General features: G+C 38.6%; 2 protein-coding genes across 7 annotated transcripts; one reads left to right on the top strand and one right to left on the bottom strand.

Moving 5' to 3' along the window:
- LOC307025672 (uncharacterized protein) lies at window positions 1-4,933 on the bottom strand. 4 transcript variants are annotated; one of them, XM_079660511.1, is made up of 6 exons: window positions 4,673-4,933; window positions 3,178-3,277; window positions 1,968-2,832; window positions 886-968; window positions 483-550; window positions 1-221 (listed from the first exon to the last, which is right to left on the bottom strand). In XM_079660511.1, the coding sequence occupies exons 3-4, from the start codon at window positions 2,830-2,832 to the stop codon at window positions 910-912; spliced, it is 924 nt and encodes a 307-aa protein (XP_079516637.1). In that variant the 5' UTR covers window positions 3,178-3,277; window positions 4,673-4,933; the 3' UTR covers window positions 1-221; window positions 483-550; window positions 886-909. The 4 variants fall into 4 exon arrangements, with proteins under 4 accessions (XP_079516637.1, XP_079516636.1, XP_079516639.1 ...); XM_079660510.1 differs by lacking the exon at window positions 4,673-4,933 and adding an exon at window positions 4,203-4,393; XM_079660513.1 differs by lacking the exon at window positions 4,673-4,933 and adding an exon at window positions 4,203-4,393 and having other exon boundaries at window positions 1,980-2,832.
- A 2,589-nt stretch (window positions 4,934-7,522) lies between these two features.
- Window positions 7,523-15,119, top strand: LOC307023961 (ORM1-like protein 3). 3 transcript variants are annotated; one of them, XM_079657673.1, is made up of 4 exons: window positions 7,523-7,841; window positions 8,704-8,907; window positions 9,456-9,607; window positions 11,353-15,119. In XM_079657673.1, the coding sequence occupies exons 2-4, from the start codon at window positions 8,734-8,736 to the stop codon at window positions 11,486-11,488; spliced, it is 462 nt and encodes a 153-aa protein (XP_079513799.1). In that variant the 5' UTR covers window positions 7,523-7,841; window positions 8,704-8,733; the 3' UTR covers window positions 11,489-15,119. The 3 variants fall into 3 exon arrangements, with proteins under 3 accessions (XP_079513799.1, XP_079513798.1, XP_079513797.1); XM_079657672.1 differs by having other exon boundaries at window positions 7,524-7,841; window positions 8,647-8,907; XM_079657671.1 differs by having other exon boundaries at window positions 7,526-7,841; window positions 8,644-8,907.
- Window positions 15,120-19,893: the final 4,774 nt, after the last annotated feature.

Genomic DNA, 19,893 nt, shown 5'->3' with positions numbered 1-19,893 from the left:
CTCTGTAAACCAAGGCATTTTTATTTAAAATGTTTTATTACAAATCATATTTATTCTCCTCAAAATTACACAAGTTGTAGTTTATTGCAACCTTACAATATTTAAAATAATTACTGCATAGCATCGTCATTTTATTCCAAAACTTAGAATCTCTTCTGTTCAGCCTCTTTCCTCGTCTCTTCACATGTCCTGTTCTTTAACCCTTTCTTCTCTCCTTAATTCTGTAACAAAAAAATAATAATAAAATCTCCAGAAAAAAATGAACAGATGAGTTATCCAACCACATTCATTTTAATAAAATATGAAATACATTGTTATTTGCTTTTTACATGAGAAAGACTGCCCTTCATATTGCCCTCCACCTCCTCTCCTCTCCCTCTCATTTTCTCCCTCTAAAAACTAAAATAATAATTAAAAACTTAAAAGTCGTACAGATGAACTAAATTCAACGAAACGTGGTGATAACATTAAATGATGTATACCTTTTTTTGTGAGAGGTCAAACTTAATTATTGCCTCCTCCCTTCCTCTCCTCATCTCCTCTCAGGTCTCTAAAAGACAAAAGGAAAACATGTTAAAATCTTCAAATAACACATGAACAGAACTTTGTGAAATCTAGTATCAGTATTTGACCTTCTTTACATGAGAAGTCATGCCTAGTTTTGCCCCTCCACCTCCTCTCCTACCCTCTCCTCTCTCTAAAAATAAAAACAAGTGATGTTAGAATCTTCAAAAAAGAACGTGTGAACAAGTGAACTGAACTTCCTGAAATCTAGAAACAAAAGATTGAATAACTTGGTTTTTACCTTCGTTGCATGTGAAGTTCTTTACAAACGTAAATAACTTTGTGAAATCTAGAAATGATATTGGATATCTTGATTATTACCATTTTGTTTGTGAGATGTCACTCTTAATTTTGCCTCCCTCCTCCTCTCCTCTTCGCTTCTTTCCTCCCCTCTTTGCTCCTCTCTGGAAAAATAACAACACGTGCAAACACTGTTAAAAACAAGTAGTACTGATGAAAATGTTCAAATGATATTTACCTGTAATAATGAGAGGGTTCCCACATGCCCCTCTCTTCTATTTTCTCTTCTCTTATTCCTCGTCTTCCCTTACTGTTTCTTCTCTACTCTTCTCTGCTGTGATCCTTTTCATCTCTCCTCTGTGCTCTTTAAACCTCTATTTCTGATTGAATAAACCTTTTATCCCATTTTACCACCCTTTCAATGTTGTTTTTTTACCATTTTTAAACACCTTGTTTCTGATCTTATAGTTTGTACCACTACAGTTACTCTCCCCCCCTCCCTTCCCCAGTGTGGCCCCTGCCCTGAGGCCCTTGTCTCTGCAGACTCTTCTTGGCTGGGGTGGCCCTCGACAGACATATGGACCGCTATGACATGGTGTCGCCATCCTTTTCCTTCTCTGCACAGGGGGGCTTCACTGAGGGGGTGAAACAAGTTGGAGGTTCACACTGTCCCCCCCAGATCCCCCCCACTCTGTGCAGACACCCTGCCTGACTGGCAACAAGGATTCTAACCAGAGCAGGGTCCTTACATCTGATACACTTTCCTTTCATTCAGTTCAATCCAATACTTACCGTTTACATTTCAAAATAGTTCATATCAAAGGAGTGCAATTTAAAAAATATTAATTCATCAAATTTAAATATTTTTAGGTTCAAATCATTTCGACGGAATTGAGCTCAATTAAATGAGAAAATACTTACCCGATCAAATCATTTAAACAAAAACAAATTATTTTTTTAATTATTCAATTCAATTTGAACAGCTTACATTTAGATAAATGTAATTCAATTTAATTGAAATCTATTAAAAATAATTCCAATTAACTCAAATCAATTCAATTTTAAGAAATACAATAAAAACAAATGTTACTCTATTTAGCCGGGGGGGAAAAAAACATGTACAAATTAAGTGGAAGGACAGAAGCGCTTAGCAGCACCGTTACCTGCTGACATACCTGCATCCTCAGCTCCTCTCTTGCGCCACCTGCTGCCCACCTGGCTCCTCTTCTTCATCAGAAGTCGGGCGCTCTTCATCCACTGCTGCTCTGGGACCTTCCTCACCGGCAGATGCTCACGGGGGGGCTCAGGTCGGGGGGAGGAGCCGGACTGCTGCGGCCACTGGAGGACGATCCTGGTGGCATGAGCACACGGCACCAGAGACCAGCCCTCCTCTGGAACAGGTGGGGGGGGTCTGCAGGAGAGGACAGGGGAGGGGGAGCAAGAAAAGCAAGAGCAAGAAGAAAAGCGAGAGGAGGAGGAAGAGCTAGAGGACGAGGTAGAGGAGGAGGAAGAGCTAGAGCGAGAGGAAGAGCGAGAGGAGGAGGAGGAGGAGTGTGAGGAAGAGCGAGAGGAGGAGGAGGAGTGGGAGGGGGGGGAGGAGGAGTGGGAGGAGGAGTGGGAGGGGGGGGAGGAGGAGTGGGAGGAGGAGTGGGAGGAAGAGCAAGAGGAAGAGCGAGAGGAAGAGCGAGAGGAGGAGCCAGGGTCAGACTTGCCTTCATCCACAGCGCCTCTCCTGCTCCCCCTGCTGCCAGCCTGGTCCCTCCTCTTCATCAGAAGCCTCAGGTTCTTCTTCCACTTCGGCTCAGGGGCGGGGCCAGCTGGGGGGCCACGGTGGGAGTCGGGGGAGGAGCTGCAGACCACCCTGAAGGGGGTGCGAGAAGGAGAAGTGTTAGATCCAGAGGCAGCTGTACCTGGGGAGCCAGGTGAGGAGCCACTCTGGGAGGGGGGGGCTGGGGTCCTGCGCAGGATGAGGCGGGGCCGGCTGGGGTCTGGCAGGAGGACCGCTGTCCACTTGAAGTGCCGGTCCATCTGAAGGTAAAAAATAAATACAACAATCAGACCATGCTCCACGTCATGACGACACACCAGCGAGGGTTACACAATAATCACTCATCACATACTGAATTAAAAGGAGGACAATGCAATAATACATTGTTCAAACAAGCGCTGCATAAAGTGAAACACGTGAGAGCATTTTACTGAAATATGAGCTAAAGACAGGAAGCTTGCAAGAAACAGCCATGGCTGTAATGTGCAAACTTTTTAAAACATGTCTTGCCTTTACTTTTCTCAAGGACAATAAATCCATATGTGTTTATAGTAATTGTGTAAAATGTGTGATGTTAGGTTCTGGAAAGTGTTCGCCCTTCTTACCGTGGTTCTCAGTGGACTGAATGAAGCGGAGCCAGGTGAGTAGCCAAGTGCTGCTGGGATCCTGCGAAGGATGAGCTGTCCAATTGTTTGCTTGGACCAACTGAAGGTGATAAACACAACACATCAGGTTAATATACCATGGAGTGTTACACCAGAATCACTTCCACATATTGAATTCAAAGGATCAATATTGCAATGCCAAAACGTAAAGAACATGCACGAAAACTAAACACGAGCAAGAGTAAAGAGTGTTTGCAGTATAAAATAGTAGCAAAGTCCCAAATGGATGCATTTGTTTCACACTTTCTTTGCATTGCCTTATTAACATATGTTGCTGGAACAAGGCATAAAGAAAGAAAACTGTGAAAAATATTCATGCTACAGGCTGAAAAAAGGACTCAAGAATGCACCAACTTTTGTCTCAATAAATCTGAATTTATGAGAACATATTTAGATGCACAACATGTTATTTCTAATCCTAGTTTGTACTGCTATGTCTCAATACTTTTTTACAGTGAGGTTAAAGCATTAAGCAGGTTTATATAACTTTCACATAGGCAAAATTACGCCCCAATTTCTTCAACAATATGTTAATTTAAGCTCTGATGGATTTCTGATGGAGTGCCATGTAAATATAAATCTATTTCTGTTGCAGCTATTTCGCTTAATCTACTCTGTAATGATCAAGAAACGAGGACAATCGTGAATATCAGTCATATATATTCAATAAAAAGGATAAAATAATGTTTTAACTTGTAAGCTTGTTTCAGTTATGGTTTGTAGCACTAAAAAGGTAAAATCAGCATACGTTAGCATGCTAACTTTTTCAACAGGTGAAACGGTTGGTCAGTATTTTGTCACAACAGGATTATTACACTCTAATTTGATTAATTAACAATAAAAATAGAAGAAATTGTCAATATCTTCAGATATATCGGTGATTTTGTACGGGGTTTGGAGAGCGTCAGTTGTAAAATGCATTGAAAACAACATGGGTGAAAAAAGTGAATAAATGTCACATCTACCCCGAAAAACTTCCTGTACGTTTTGACAGTAGGGTTTAGGGAGAGGTCCGGAAGCAAAAAGTTCAGGTTGATGGGTTTGTTTTCAGAGAAATTGTCGAGTGAGAGCAGAAATGTTGAGTTTCTGACCGTCAGGAAGTTTGTGTTTGTTCAAACTAAGAGCATTAACCTGGAGAGCTTGCATAGCAACCATGGAACCCTCAAGTCTCGCTCGGAGCTCTCGTGAGGCCATATCAACCTATATTGTTGTTACATTTAATTTAATATAACTACAATATAAATATCTAGCTTAGGAGCATCACATAAAAAAACTCCTAGAACTAGATTTCGACTCATGGTCTCCTGATATAAAAGAAACTAAAGACGATGTGCACAAGCAAAGTTTAACAAATCTGAAAAATAATGCGACCTCGACCATGAATAAATGAGCCACTTAATGCAAAACAATGTTCGTTTGAATGAATATCACTAACCTTTATCCTTTAGTGTCCATGACAGCACCTGGGCCTCCTGTAATACAGTTTCCTCCAATGATACAGTTTGAGAAACACACTAGACGATTTGGAGAGTAAGTGAACAAAAATAACACACTCTTATCTGCCGTATGTTGACTGGTCCGCATTTAGTCTTTCTTCATTTACATGTGAACATAGATTAGATCTACACGGTGAAAATAGTTTTTTTCCTTATAATACACCTTTAAACACTTCAAAGTATCTAGTCTGTTCAAAGGGATAATCTTGAAAATATATTTTCTCTGCAGGTATTTTGAGTCCTTTTAAATCGTTATATTGTTTGTGCTTTGTAGGAACTGTAAAAAAGTACAGAATATGTTAATATAACGTGATAAATGGCATGGGTAATTTTTAGGAAGTGAAGGCACTTATTTGTAGTCTAATGTCGCCCCCCTTTGGCGTCAGTGCGTTATTACGACAGTTTTTTTATGCACTACACTTAACAGTTTAGTTTAGTTTACTTTAAAATGTAGCTATCACTCTTTTTTTTATTTTACCTTTTGTCCTAATTTTCAATTAGTTGAAAGATTTATTTCTTTTAGGTTGAACTAGAACGGATTCTTGTGTATATTAGCAGTGTACTGAAAGCAGTATAAAAGGAGAACAGAGTGCACTTGCGTTTATTTATCGTAAAATATGCATCATTATCATTACTTTTCAGACTGAAAATAATTATTCTGTATATATTTTTTAAATCCCTTTAATTGTCTCTCAATGATGAACATACTCAGGTGAAGTCTTGTTTATGTGTCATCTGAAGGCGTCATCATTTCCCCCCTACCTGAGGTCTTTTTTATCATGGGTTTGGCCTTTGTTCCTGTGCCAGCAATGATCTCACAGCACTGTCATCCATGGTTCGCATTAGTACAGAGCTCTAGGTTTACATAGCTATCACAGCTAGAGCACCCAAGGCTATGAGCATCAGAGAAAGTCCAAACCTGTTTCATGCCGCTCATCACAGAGGTACCCTTAAAAAAAGTGGGTGTTAGGTAACATCGCATGCAGGTAGAACACAGCTGACCCCTTTGGCCTTGGGCTACTGTGAGCCTAAATTAGTATCACGTCTTATCTTAAGATCTATAACATCACACTGTTGGTCTTTGATTTTGGGACCAGAGCATCTGCCCGGCAGTCATACTTCATTGCCTCCAGCAGGTCTTCTCTCACCTAGGGTACATTAGTAGTCAAGGGCCTCCTTTTGTACTTTGCTATGAAGGGCTAACCGATGTCTGAGCCAGATGCTGTTAGAATTAAACAGAAATGTACTTAAAAAGTCCATTTGATTTAGATCTGAATAACCCTAACCTTGATTGGAATAAAGAGTAGTATGGCTGTTCAGTCAGTGGTTTGGCCCAGACCAAGACGTTTCAACATGTATTCAATGGATTGCCGTGACATTTAGTAAAGACATTCTTGTCTCTATCAGGATAACATCTATTTTCCTCTCGCGATGATATTAAACATGATTTTGGGTACGCACATCCAAACCAAAACATTCTAAGAAAAGATCCACAAACTGTTTAAAGCCCTGGCAAGTTTATTTATTTAGCCAATACTTTAGTGTGTGACCATATACATGTGCGGCAAGAATTGTATGAGTGGTTGTGTATTGCTCTGTGTTTTTGGTGGAGGTCAGAGTAAAAAAAGACCATGCCCATTTTTCATTCCATGTCTGTCACTAGCTGGGGTGATTGAAGGTTTGATTGTTTTCAAGATTCAATGCAAGGCTTTATTGTCATATTCACAGTAGTTATAGTGTAGATATGGCAATGACAAACGTAACCTCCAACAATGCAAAATGAATATATATATGGGACATAAAACAGATACAACCAATATAAATAGTGCAAGAAATAACAGAATAGAAATAAAATAGTGCAAGAGAATGTTGCAAGATGTGCAAGTAAATAAGTCCCTTTTGTGAGGGCGAAAAAAAAAAACAACAATAAAAAGTTGGTCACAAAAAAAAGATGTGCAAGTAAATACAAATAAAATAGAATAATACAATTTTGCACTCTATTGCAATAAATTCATGTTTGTTATTCATTAGGGACAATTCATTTGATAATAGGCAACATAAGGTACAGTTCGTGATCATAAAACCACAATAGGCCTACATTACAAATATTCTGTAGATATACATTAAAATACAAATTACACAATACATTCACACCATACACCAATATATCTAAGTGGCAATAAACAGCACAATTTTTGAAAAATGGGTACAGCTGTTGTTTGTTATATTTATGTATACTATATATATATATATATATATATATATATATATATATATATATATATATAGATAATGCAGAGAACAACTTTCTCTTTATATTACATATTATTTCTAACTGCACATGTTGCAATATGTACACATTTTTTATATATCAAAATATATATAAATTAGGACGAATACATGTTGTTTTATTATTATTTTTGCACACAAATAAGATCATAAGAGAGGTCATAGGCCACAGGCTGTTAAAACGAACATGTTTAACTAACAAGGAAATAAATAAGCTAACATCACAAGTACAAAGAATGTTTGGAAAATGCATGCCTATAAAAGGATTTTAAAGGATTTTTCACGAAACATACCCACAGTTTAGTAAATGTTTCAAACGACTACTGTACAGCTTCTATTTTGTTCTCTATCAATTCCCAAGTGTAATTCATGCCCGTTTCCTCTGATCCCGCCTACGATGTGACGTCCAAAGGGGGAGTGTAACACGTTTCTTTTAAAAACGCATTAATTCTAGATTGGCCAGCTCTGACCACGTGATCTACAAAAACCAATCACTTCAGAATGCGAAGAGTAAAAAAACTCACCCTAAATATGGGGCCGTGAAAGCGAATAGCGGTGACGTTACATCGTGAACTTTGCTGTGTTGTCACCAGCTGTTGTCTGGAAGACGAAGAGAAAAATTGGAAGTGTGTCTCCATTGATAGTGAGCCTCCACGAGCACACCCTCAGCGCTAAGCAGCAAGTTTGAAGCCGAAAGATGGTCGCCGGATGACTGATGAAAGCCCTGGAGCCTCGCTGGTCCCCCGGTTATAGAACCAGTTACATAACTGAAGGCATCGATAAGACAAAAACTGTGATAACGGACTAGTGCCAATACAGGTCAGAGTTGAAACCATTTTTCTCTGCTGTGAGTGCAATTATTTACTCACCTATAATTGAATTGATAAGAATATTTGAATCAAAGTATTGTTAGCTAGTCCACTTGTGGATCTGTTTAGCCACGTTATGGATAACTGTGTAGCCAGTTAGACTTTAGGCAACTCACAAGGCAGCATGCTGGATTAACCAACGCTTTCTACATTGTTTACTTTTGTCAATCAGTTGCTGTGGAACAGGCAGATACTGACTCCATCAGCAGTTTTTCTTCAATTTTTAGCTCACTCTTATCTAATTTTAGCCTTATTTGTGCTTTATTTCTATCTATTTCTATGCACAAACAATTATGTCTTTTGATTGGCTGACATATGCCTGCTAAAATCTTCATATTGTGCTTTATTGCTGTATTCAGGGGCTTTGGGGATTACATAAAAGAACATATACAATTTTGAAATTAATATTGTAACTATAATAACTTATTTTCATGCTTAACAGTATTCAAAGTATAGTAAACTATTCAATTGATGTAAATTAAAGTACACTGACATTTTCACAGTTATATTTGTAATACATTTATGTATACCCCAGGAGGAATATCTATTGTTATAAAAATAGATAGATAGATTATTTATCTCTGAAGAGGGGAAGTTCTCTATAGCCTTCAGAGTTTTAAATAAATGACAGTAGGCCATAAATGTTAACAGTATATACTATGCAATCACATTTAGATAATTGCCATAAATCTTAATAGCCCTGAAGATAATGACTTGAATAATCAGGAAACCTCTCTCTGTTTATCTTACAGTAGACAGATAGTCACGCCAGCTTGGGTCAAACTAAGACCGTTTGTACGATTATACGGTAGGTAGAGCGCTCTGAGGAGACAGACGCCATCATGAACGTGGGCACGGCGCACAGCGAGGTGAACCCCAACACCCGAGTGATGAACAGCAGAGGAATGTGGCTGACTTACATCCTGGGCATCGGCCTCCTGCACGTCATCATACTCAGCATTCCCTTCGCCAGCGTGCCCGTGGTCTGGACCCTCACCAACCTCATTCACAATCTGGTGAGTGGTTAAAGTTTCCCTGAACATCTGTCGAATGAGTCGGGTCAGAGGAGGACACAGACAGTGAAGCCTGGTGAAAGACTTGGGGAGTGTTGAGTCAGAGGGTTACACATCTCTGAACTAAGGAATCTAAGAAGAAAGAAACTTTTTATTTGCTGTGTCACTGCACTTAGTCAGGTTCTTGGTTAATAAATGGGTGCCAGAAATGTTATAACCAGTGTTTAATTAAAAGAGCTGAGGTATTACTCAGCCTTGCATCATATATTTTGATAACCTAAGACTCCTCTTGCCTTAAAGAGTACAATATTAACTTCAATGTGATCTTTGAGCACCAAAAGTGCCATCTAGTTCCATCAAGCTACTACAAGTAAGGAGGAAAATATGTATTTTTGGATTTTGGGGAGAACCCACTTGTTGCTCCTGGACTTCCTGATGGCTTTGAGGTCAATTAATCAAGACTATTATAACAATATGTCACCCAACATGTATCTGTTATTGATATGTAAAATGGCCTTTTTGTCTGACTATGTGTGCCTTGTCTGTTGCAGTGCATGTACCTGCTTCTCCACACGGTCAAAGGGACGCCGTTTGAGACCCCAGATCAGGGCAAGGCTCGCCTCCTCACATACTGGGAGCAGATGGATTATGGGGTGCAGTTCACTGCATCACGCAAGTTCCTCACCATCACACCTATTGTCCTGTAAGTTGCTCCACTGAACCCAATGCTAGGCCTTTAGTTGTGTGGGGCGCAGCTGATCATAAGGGATGGATCTGAGCTCGAAAAGAGAGTAGAGGAGGATTGTACCTTTTTGGAGAACCAAAGCTTGGTATAGGTTAGCTGTCAACAGAAGAAGAGAGTTTAGATAGCCCAGCCACAATAACTTGATCACTCACCGGCCTCCCATCCACAGGCACCAGTAGTTTGTGTGGATCTCTATATAAGTGGGTCATTTCCCCCCTGGGCCAACCCATGCTTTAATCAGTCTGCTACCAAATGATGCATATTTACCTATAACTCTGTGCAAAGTTGTACTATTTTGGGAAGCAGTAGCTATATCTGTAGGGAAACTGAGGGTTGCTGGTTCAATTCCCCAAATGGACCAAGTACAGAGTGTGGACTTGTACTTTTTAGAGGTGCCAGTTTAACTACTGGTAAAGGCAAGAGCAAGGCACCGGACCCCCACACTGCCCTCCAGGTGCTTTGCATATATACGAGACGGGTCTTCTGTTTCACTTCATTTTGACAATGAGTGAAACTGTACCTTTCCTTTCGAGTTGTCCTCCCCTTGCACCTCTTTTTTTGAATGATACTTGATAGCCCTGCTGGCCAAGCTCACAAATGGTTAAGGGTCTTAGTATTTGCAGCAGTCCTCTTTGCTGATGTCATGCTCTTTGCTTCCCTTATTAACTGACAGAGTTCAGTTTACAGGAAGCACTCTGGTTCCCTGGGGTTGAATTGCCAGCTCAGCTCAAACATTGTAGTGATGGCAGTTTTTGCAGGTGTACACTTTTTTTTCTAGTTACTTTCAAAGCCTCTTGTGTTGCAACCAGTGCCAGCAGCAGGAGACATGTGGTCAGGCTCGAGGCTCCAGATGGAAAAGAAAAACGTCTTGGAAAGTCTCTTGAGCCTTTATTACACGTCCTCACTTGACGAGCAGAGAACAGGGTTCCTCAATCTTAGCCGACAGAAAATCCTTAACTAGTGTGTACAGTTAATTCTAAAAATGTTGTTTACAACAGATCAGAGTAGTTTCTTATTGGCTTGTGTCTCGCCAGGAACATCTGTGCTTCCTCTGCCAGCGTGTAGCTAAAATAAGGTCAGGGTTCATGCAGGAAGTGCTGGGAACTCACTATAGAAGCATATCTGAATGTTTGTCTCGTTCCATGTCTGTTGATTTGGTTGTTCTTCATTAAAGATGAGCTTTATAGATTTGTAGATTAGCATTACATAATCACATTTTCATATTCAATTTCAATGAACTCGTGCTGCAATTCTGTTGTTCGGCGTGTTGAAACTGTGCTAAAGATGAATTTGTTTGCACTGTGAGAGCTCCGAGGTGATAAACATCTGTCCGCGATAGTCAGAGGACAAATAAGTGAAAGTGTTATTGCATACATAAAGACACACAATGTAGGATTTTCTTTAAAACAACAATAATGTATAGACTGAGACTTATACTAAAATAATCTTTCTTAATAATAACTTATGACTCTCTTCTACTTCTCCAAACGTTCGGATTACCAACAGCAACTGCCAAATCCTGCTGATTGTAGTGATGTTTTGACAGCTTTCATTTTAATCTTTTAATTTGAGTTTTCCTTTAACTAAGATCTTGTTGTGTTCTTCAGCCTTGTTATCAAAATGACAAACCAGACATAAACACTGTTTATCTGTTTAACCCTCCTAATCATGACTTATTCCTCTCCTTTTTGCCTCTGATTTAGGTACATACTAACCAGCTTCTACACCAAGTACGATCGGGTCCATTTTGTGGTCAACACTGTTTCCTTGCTCACTGTCCTCATCCCCAAGCTGCCCCAGCTGCACGGCGTGAGGATCTTTGGGATTAATAAGTACTGACAAGGCTGAAGAGGACTCCTCCTTCCCCTAAAGTCCCCGTGGACTGCTGAGAGCACACAGAGTATCAGGCCTCGGATTTGGCTGCAGATCCACAAAGATCCGTGTCTCTCTGGCTCCAGACTCTGCTGAGCAGCACTCTAAATGAAGCCTAGTGGGGATACTTCCATGGTACCAAACCCCTGGAAAGAGACACAATATACTTTTCAGAGAAGGGAAAGTGTGCTGTTGTGATTGTTGGCAGACAATTTTCTTTTGAGGTACAGGTTTTTCTGAGACTCTTTGTAAAAAAGGGTGTATTGTGATCCTTTTTTTTTGCTGAAACTATGTCAGAGGCAGACGACAATGTAGAAACAATTTGATGTGCCATTTCACACCCAATGGCGCACTTAGGCTGTAATCAAAAAGTTATTTTGTAGGTAATGATACACTGCTGTATTTATTCAGCTGCACTCCAACAAGAAGCTTCCTCTTTCTTGAGGTTTCTGGCCTTAGAGGAGAGTAGCAATACTCTAAAGAAACACTAAGGAGGCGAGGCACGGGAAACCACAAGGTTTTATATTTAGCCCCTTGCTGTTCTGGGCCAAGAATGGGCGGTTATTACAACACTTATTTTTATCTGACCATTTCCATATTTGGTCTCCTCTTGTCCTGGTTTTCGTCACGGTAAGCCTCCCCCTGCAGAGACATCTGGCCTGAGTGCAGAAAGTATGCACAAGAGCATTCTTTTGATTCAACAAAATCCTGGAATTTAGGTTAAAGGATTATTATACTTAGTAGTACATAGTTACATGTACTCATACTTGTAATTAAAAATCTCAGGACCCATGACATTAGCATGGGCCTGTGTGGCTGCATCTTAGTTTGTAATCCAGACTCAAAATACACACTGGGTTACCATTTTATGAGGTACGCCTGAACAATCAAATTCCTTAAAATAGTAGCTCCAGTAGATAAGTAAGGGGCAGAATGTTAGAAATCACTCAAAATGTAATCTCTTTTTTTGGGATCAAAGAGATTTCAGTTATACTGAAGTATGTGCTAAAGGGATTCTGAGTTATGTTACAAAGTTGTTGTTGAGAGAATGTCTAAAAGGTAACATTTGACTGATAATTTCCAATGTTTAGGAAACATTTTTATATAAAAAGTTGTACCATTTGCTAGTGTAATGCATGTGTAGCATCCATGAAGCATGTCATCATGGCAGTTCTTATCTTTAGTTAGTCAATTAGAATTTAACGTGAAGGGATAATATTAAATTGTTGGGAAAACTACATTTTGATTCTTTAATGATAGCCAAAATTGTATAGACATAAAGAAAATGTTATATTAATTGTTAACTCTCCTACAAATGAAAAACAATTTTTTGTAGAATATTCCAAAATAGCTAAATATGTTCTTTTTGAATTGAAAATTCATTTTTGAATTATGTTTACAGATTTTAGCCCTAATATAAGGTGGACGACCCACACGGCCCAAAACATCTCCATTAGGGGAGAAACGCCCTGCATTTTCAATAACGCAAAAGCATTTATAAAACATTCCCCTACTTCACTACGTCACACTGCAAATACAAAATGCTAGAAGCTAAAAACCGACACAAACTGGGACACTAAAAAGTGATGCACACAGCGGGGATCGGAGCACTTGTTGACATTTGGAGATTATAAAGTTAGAAATAAACGTTGCGCATGTTTCGTCAAGTTGGTGACGATGTTCCTTTGTTTGCATGTGTTATGGCACATTTGTGTTTGTTTTTGAAAGTGTGTTTCGCCTAATGGAAGTGTTTTTGGCCACTAACGCGTTTGCACCTGTTGGCCACTATACAAACAGTGTTGGCCTCACATCATTCTCCCAGTAGTAGTAAGAGCAGTAAGCAGCATGTTGATGTAACTGACAGTGGCAGCAGAAGTAGTAGAGGTGACAATACCAGTTTCAATTATTGCGATCCATGATGTTTAATATGAATTAGCGCTGAACTAGAAACAGTTCTATTCAGCTTTTTCTTTAAGCAAATTGATGTAATGAATTGGCATCATTTAGAATTGAGGCTTTGATCCAACCAAATGGGACCAAAGAATTGGAGTTGTAAATACTTACCTGCTGCAGCTGCCAGCATCATGATGTCTAGAAATGTTCACCATAAAGGGCTTTGCTTTAACGACATGCTTTCATATTTGATACTGCATTTTTCATGTTTTTCTTTTTTAGGACAGCTGTTTATATAAAAAAAAGGTTGAATTGAATGTTAAATGTGAGACAGTGTCTTTGGTTTGTATCAGTGTTTTTGAAGGAAATGTCAATGTGATGCTCTGAAAGAGTGCTTGACCCAAAATACAGTATTTTTTAAATATCACCTCAAAATTCTTTATTGCTGCTTTTGTATTTTTTAGTGCCTGAGGTTGTATTTAAAGGAAATGGACGAGAAATGCTAGATTTATCCATATATCTGCCAAGAATGTTTGGTTTTATGTTCCGATTGTTTGTCAGCAGGATTTTGGGAGGTACAGTACAACCGGCCTGTTTTCTTGTTGGAAGAGCGTAGCATGGGCCAAGGAAGAGCTGATCTGAATCACAGGTGCGGAAAACTGTTGCACCGGCCTTGGCTGAGTGCCCGTCTAGGTTAGACACATCCACTTCTCTGCTTTGTTGGTTAATAGTTGGTGAAAGCCTGGACTTTGAAACCTGTAGGAGCCTCCTGCCTTTTTCTGTTTCCTTTATTAGTAAAAATCTTGAAGGTTCAGCATGAAATTGATAGATTTAAAGATCTGATGGGGCGCTGTTTATCTTAACTCCCAGGCTTTATTTAGAACATAGGGAAATTGAGTTGAAGCGTTTGTTTCTAAAAGTTAGGTCCTTTTTTAACATTACATCCAAGAATGAAGCATTTATTGAGGCCGACTTTTAGTAATTTACCTAATAAAAGTAAAATCTTGTTCTTCAATTTCGCAAACAGTAATCGTGTGACAGAAATGTGCTTTTACAAAACAAAAAAAGGCATTCTTTTTTTAAGTGTGCACAATGAGACAGTCTTTCAATACTTCAGTAGACAAGGATAACATATATGACAAATGTTAGAAAACCTACATAGCTTAAATGTCGCTGCTTTTTACTCCCTGCCAATTCTAGCTGGTAGCAACTTCACATCTAAAATGTAATCCTTGGTCTTTATTTGGACATTGCAAGCTGAGCCTCTGTCTGTTACACAACACCGGGGGCTTGTTAAACATTGATTAAGTGAAAGTAATGATGAGTGAATATAACAGGGTATCGTGTTGTATCGCTGTGAAACGCATAGATCTGGAACCCCGACGTCTGTGCAGAGGTGTGTTTTTATTTGAGTTTTATAGTGAAAATGAGTCTCGGAGTGTAACAACATTTTTCTATTTCATATGTAACTCTGCGTTCATGAGTCATAGGACTGTTGGAGGTTGCCCTTTTTGATTTCTTTAAATATTTCCAGTGAAAAACCCTTGAATTAAGACTAGGAAGGTAGATAGAGTCCATCAATATGCAGGCTAATGATGGGAAATACTGGAAGTCAGGATACATAAAAATGGTCAAAATGTAATATTATCTTTTGCTGTTATCGCAGTTTTGAAACATCACATCCTGAATTACAAAGTTAATTATTGTTTGTCATGTTGTGTTCCACACTGCAGTTAGTGTTTTCTTTTAGGATCATGTTGGACATTAAGTTATGAGAGCCTTGCTAATACAGAAAAGATCATGTTTTTTTTTTTGTCTAGTAGATTTCCATACAAGGAATTAGCTTTGGTGAATTTGTGCTAACATGAACATAAAAAGAGTAAGAATAACTTCAAATAAAAGCAAGTACTGCAAAAATCAAGAAACACAAGTAAAGAATAGAAGAACATTACAACACAAATATGAAAATAAACATAACATGTGGACAATGTGGATATTCAAATAAATGTGCATAAATGATCAAATTGGCAATATACAGAGATGTCTGGTCCCAAATTGTGTGGTCATTTGAAACTATTTTTTTTGTAACATTTGGAGTTGTCAATCATGGTCTGGTACACCTCTTTTAATGGAAGTTAAATATTTGTTAACTCTTAACCCAGTTCCAAAACATCTGTAGTGATTTGAAGTCTGAAATGTAATTAATGTTTCATTCCCACCTTGAATTAAATGTAAAGTAAAATTGCTTATCTCATTACTTTCATTTATATAACGGCTATTCAGAGAACACACAGAGGCAGCCATGTTTGTGTAATGATCTCTTTCTGATCATATCTAATGTAACTTTATTTAATGAAATGTACTAATTGAATAGATTTTAAGCCTGATTACCCTTCCCCTCACGATGCAATGCACAATCTTGCATTTTAATAATAGTGTTAGGCCTTTGAGCTTTGACAAATGTTCACAAATGCATATTCAAATTAGGCTAAGGCTTCGGACCGAAGCCTTAGGCTAATTTGAATATGCATTTGTGAAAGGGAATTCCTGGTCCAATTTATTGAATTAAATCCCATGCCATGTAATGATTTGAGGCATGTGGTGCAACATATTGTGTGTGCTTTATAGTTTTGCTATTGTTAGTTGATCATTATTCATATTAAACTTGATACATATAAAAGGATTGGAGTTAGTTCACAGAATACTGTAAAAATATGTATTATGACGTCTAACTGTCTCTCTCCAGCAGAGGGCAGCAAACGTCTGCCATTGAGTTTAATCTGAAGCGACATAAATAGGAACGCGTTAAGGGAGAGATTATTTGTCTTTCCTCACGTCTTTTTGTCCATTTGCTTTTTAAGGCATATCCAGAATAGCAGTCTAGTTAATGCAATACTCCTAAATATCAAAACACATGAGCCAGGATTTGACCGTAATATGACTTTAAACATTAAGGTTTAGCACAAGCAGAACGTTTTTCACCACCTGACTAATAAAAAAGAAACATTCAAAATGTGTTTTATTAAGAGTTATAATGTTTATTGCTAGTTATCCCTGTTTGTAACCCACACATACATTTTATGCAGGATACTATGCAAGATAATTGTTGGAGCCAATAGTATGTGGAGAATTGGCTGCAAATACATTTACAATCTGCCATGCATTGAGATTTAAATATGTGTAATATGTGCCAGAACGATATAAAAATACTGTATTATATTTAATAGCTTTTTTTTCCTTTGGTATATAATATGCTCATTACACCACTACGCTCCCACATGATTTCTATATTCAATATTTTATTTACTGCCTTCCAAATCAAACTCATATCCTCTGTTTGCTCCACCTGGACCAACTCAAACATTCTGCATACGCATTAAGACGAGCAATTATAATCTTGTAATATATTATATAGTTTTACACTCGCACGCGTCATTTGTCAGCATTATATTTTCCTTATAGTACTTGTTAGAGAAGTAACAACTTGGATTAAGCATTTTTACAATAACATTAATGTGTATCATTGTTGTGTGTACTTTTATATATTTTACTTTTGTAAGTACTTTTATATATCTTCTGCAGAACATTTTTTTTTACTTTTATACTTTTTAAAATGTTTCCGATTATAGCACTATAATTAAAGTTCTGAACACTCGTAAACATTCCTAATCCTTTAAGACAATATTAATTACAGATACATTATAACGCATATATTTTTTAACAAAAGATAAAGGATTATAATTGCTGCTGCACTGACATTCTTCTTTATTATAAAAGTACTTATAATGCTATGTGTAATTGTTCTGCATGCAATATATGATTGAAATGCATTACGAACAGATTGTATTATAATGCAACTATGAGAATATACATAATATATCCTTGCAATAAATCTCACTGGATTATGAAGTATTATGGTATTTGACTCTGTTATTCATAATAATAGAATGCAGTATATTGTTTTATGACCATTGTTATAAAGCATTACAAATATACGAGTGCATTTATCTTAAGCTATGGAGTGCTATAAACAAACACAATTAATTTAAAGTATGTAATTGCTCTATAGACATGGGTGTCAAAGCAGCAATATTTCAATTTTCTCTTTCATCCATGAAAGGTTTGTGCAGAGCAGGCAGCAGGCTCTCTTAAAGGAAAACAAAGTCACATGGCTGCCTCACTACCAACAACATCATTCAATATGGAAGACACCCCAGCAGGAGAGAACCCCCCCCCTCCCCCCATCGAGCCCCGAGCAACCACGTGGCAATGCCATCGACTCAGATCGAGCGTTTGAAATATGCATGCCTCGTGTAGTGAGGCTCCCGCAGCGTGATATGTTTTCTGGAAATGAGAGAAAACACAACAAACTATACAATCATTTTCTCAGTAACCTGCTGTGAAATTGACAAAACTGACCTAATAATGACATGCTTGTTCACGAGTGTTGAGTGTTTCATGTAGAAGGAGAGGAAGAAGTGTTACTGTACGGAAGCGGTCGACTATAAATAGAATCACACACAAATGTGATCAATTAATGATGAGCTCTTGATGCCCCACAAGGTTTTCAAAGCCAAGGGCAGGACTGATGACAGGAGACAGCGTTCCATAGAAGCTGCTGAAATGCATTGTGGGCCCTCTGAGAGCCGACTGTGGACTTTCTTAAGGTCAGTCTTCTGTTTTATGGATGTTCTGCCAAACACAGGAAGATCTCATGTGCCGTATAAAGTCTTGTTAAAGTAAAAACAGATGTGGTATGAGGCAGAACAGACAGTACAGTATGTTGATTATATGTTTGTGTATGGCTGCATGGCTACAATATATAAATGTATATATTTTCCCTCCAGACTCAAAAGTTAAACTGGAGTTATAAAATGAGCATTTACATTTTTGTTTTGTTTTTCTTTGCTGCTGAAGTATTTGTGCGAGCAGGAAAACTATACAAATAAATTATGTTTTTATTGCTTTCAGACATGGGCGGGTTTTATACTAAACAAAACAAAACAAAGGGCATATTAAAAAAAATATATACTCTTTACATTTCTCTGAGGTTAACCATTTCTTCTACAAAAAAAGTCTACATTGAATTGGAAACTTAATCATATTTATGGTGGTCGACCCGTGCAAATGCGCTTCAACGACCCAACAAATTTACCATTGGAGGAACGCTCTACAATTGCAAATAAAAAAACACAAATATATGCCAAAACACATGAAGAAACATATTCACCAACTTTTAGAAATCATCCAGCAACTTGACGGGACATGCGCAACGTTTACTAAAAGAACTGCATTAATGAAACGCTACAAAATATGAAACACTGCAAATACAAAATGCTGCTAGGCGCTCCAAACACGGAAACAGGGACACTCAAAAGTGATGCTCGAAGCTGGGACCGGAGCACTTCTTGACGTTCGGGGATAATAAAGTTAAAACGGTTGCAGCGCGATTGCACCTGTCGGCCACCGTACATATTACTGAGAAAAATGTATAAATGGTTGGAATGCTACCATCTGATCTTGCTTGCGTAATTAGGCAATAGCTCACGACAGGCCGTGGTATATGGTCATTATATTAAAGTTAAGGGGCGTGGTTCGTGCTTGTGTGAAACATATTTTGTTCTATATTAAGGCCCCGGCCACACGAGGACGCATACGGCTAAATGCATAGGATTAACGCAATCGCAAAAAAGCTTCCGTCCACACGCAATGTTCACCGGATAGTGTCTGTCCACACGAGACAGCTCCGTTTAGCTCCAACCGCTGGAGAAGCTGCAGTACATATAGAGGAGCCTGTACGTCGCGCTGTAACTTCCTCCACAAAAGCAGCGAAGAAGCATGGTTGTCATGGTTGCCCTTCTGTTTATTCTCAGCGGTGGGGGCCGAGGGAACCGGGCAGAGTTTTTCGCCAGTCAACGTGTTTTAAAGTTTAAATCTTCCAGACAAAATTATAAAAGTGCCGGTCAAAGGTCTTCTTTGTTATTTATTGAGCTTTAAAACAAATGAATAACGAACTCTATATAATATAATAATATAATAAATGGAGCTTGGAACCTCTCTTTTTCCTCCCTCTCTTCGGACAGCGTCAGTCTGTCTCAAGCAGCTGATCCAGTAATGAGAGACCCGGCCGACAGTAAAAATAAACATATTTATAACTAGTTTAGGTAGTTTGAGAGGTAATTAAAACAGCTAAGGGTGATGATCTGACTTGAAGTGTGTTTTGCTCCGTTCACCGCTGCATCACAGCGGGAGGAGCTGCAGGTGAGCAGAGCTGCGTGTCTCCTTCCTGTCAGATTAGACTTCACTCGCGTTTATGTCCATATCGAGAGAAAGATAACTAATCTGAATTCAGTGTGCAGTTTACTTTGACGCGGGGGTGAGCAGCAGAGGCGGGGCTATTGCGTCATCATTATCAGAAAATGATCATATAGGGCGTACACACGGAGCCGTTGGACCCCCCAGAGCGTTGCGTATGCCGT

Source organism: Notothenia rossii (genome assembly GCF_949606895.1).
Source record: "Notothenia rossii genome assembly, chromosome: 11".
In the NCBI taxonomy this organism is placed as follows: Eukaryota; Metazoa; Chordata; class Actinopteri; order Perciformes; family Nototheniidae; genus Notothenia; species Notothenia rossii.
Note: the sequence above shows the minus strand (reverse complement) of the source record. Positions and strands in the feature narration are given on the sequence as shown.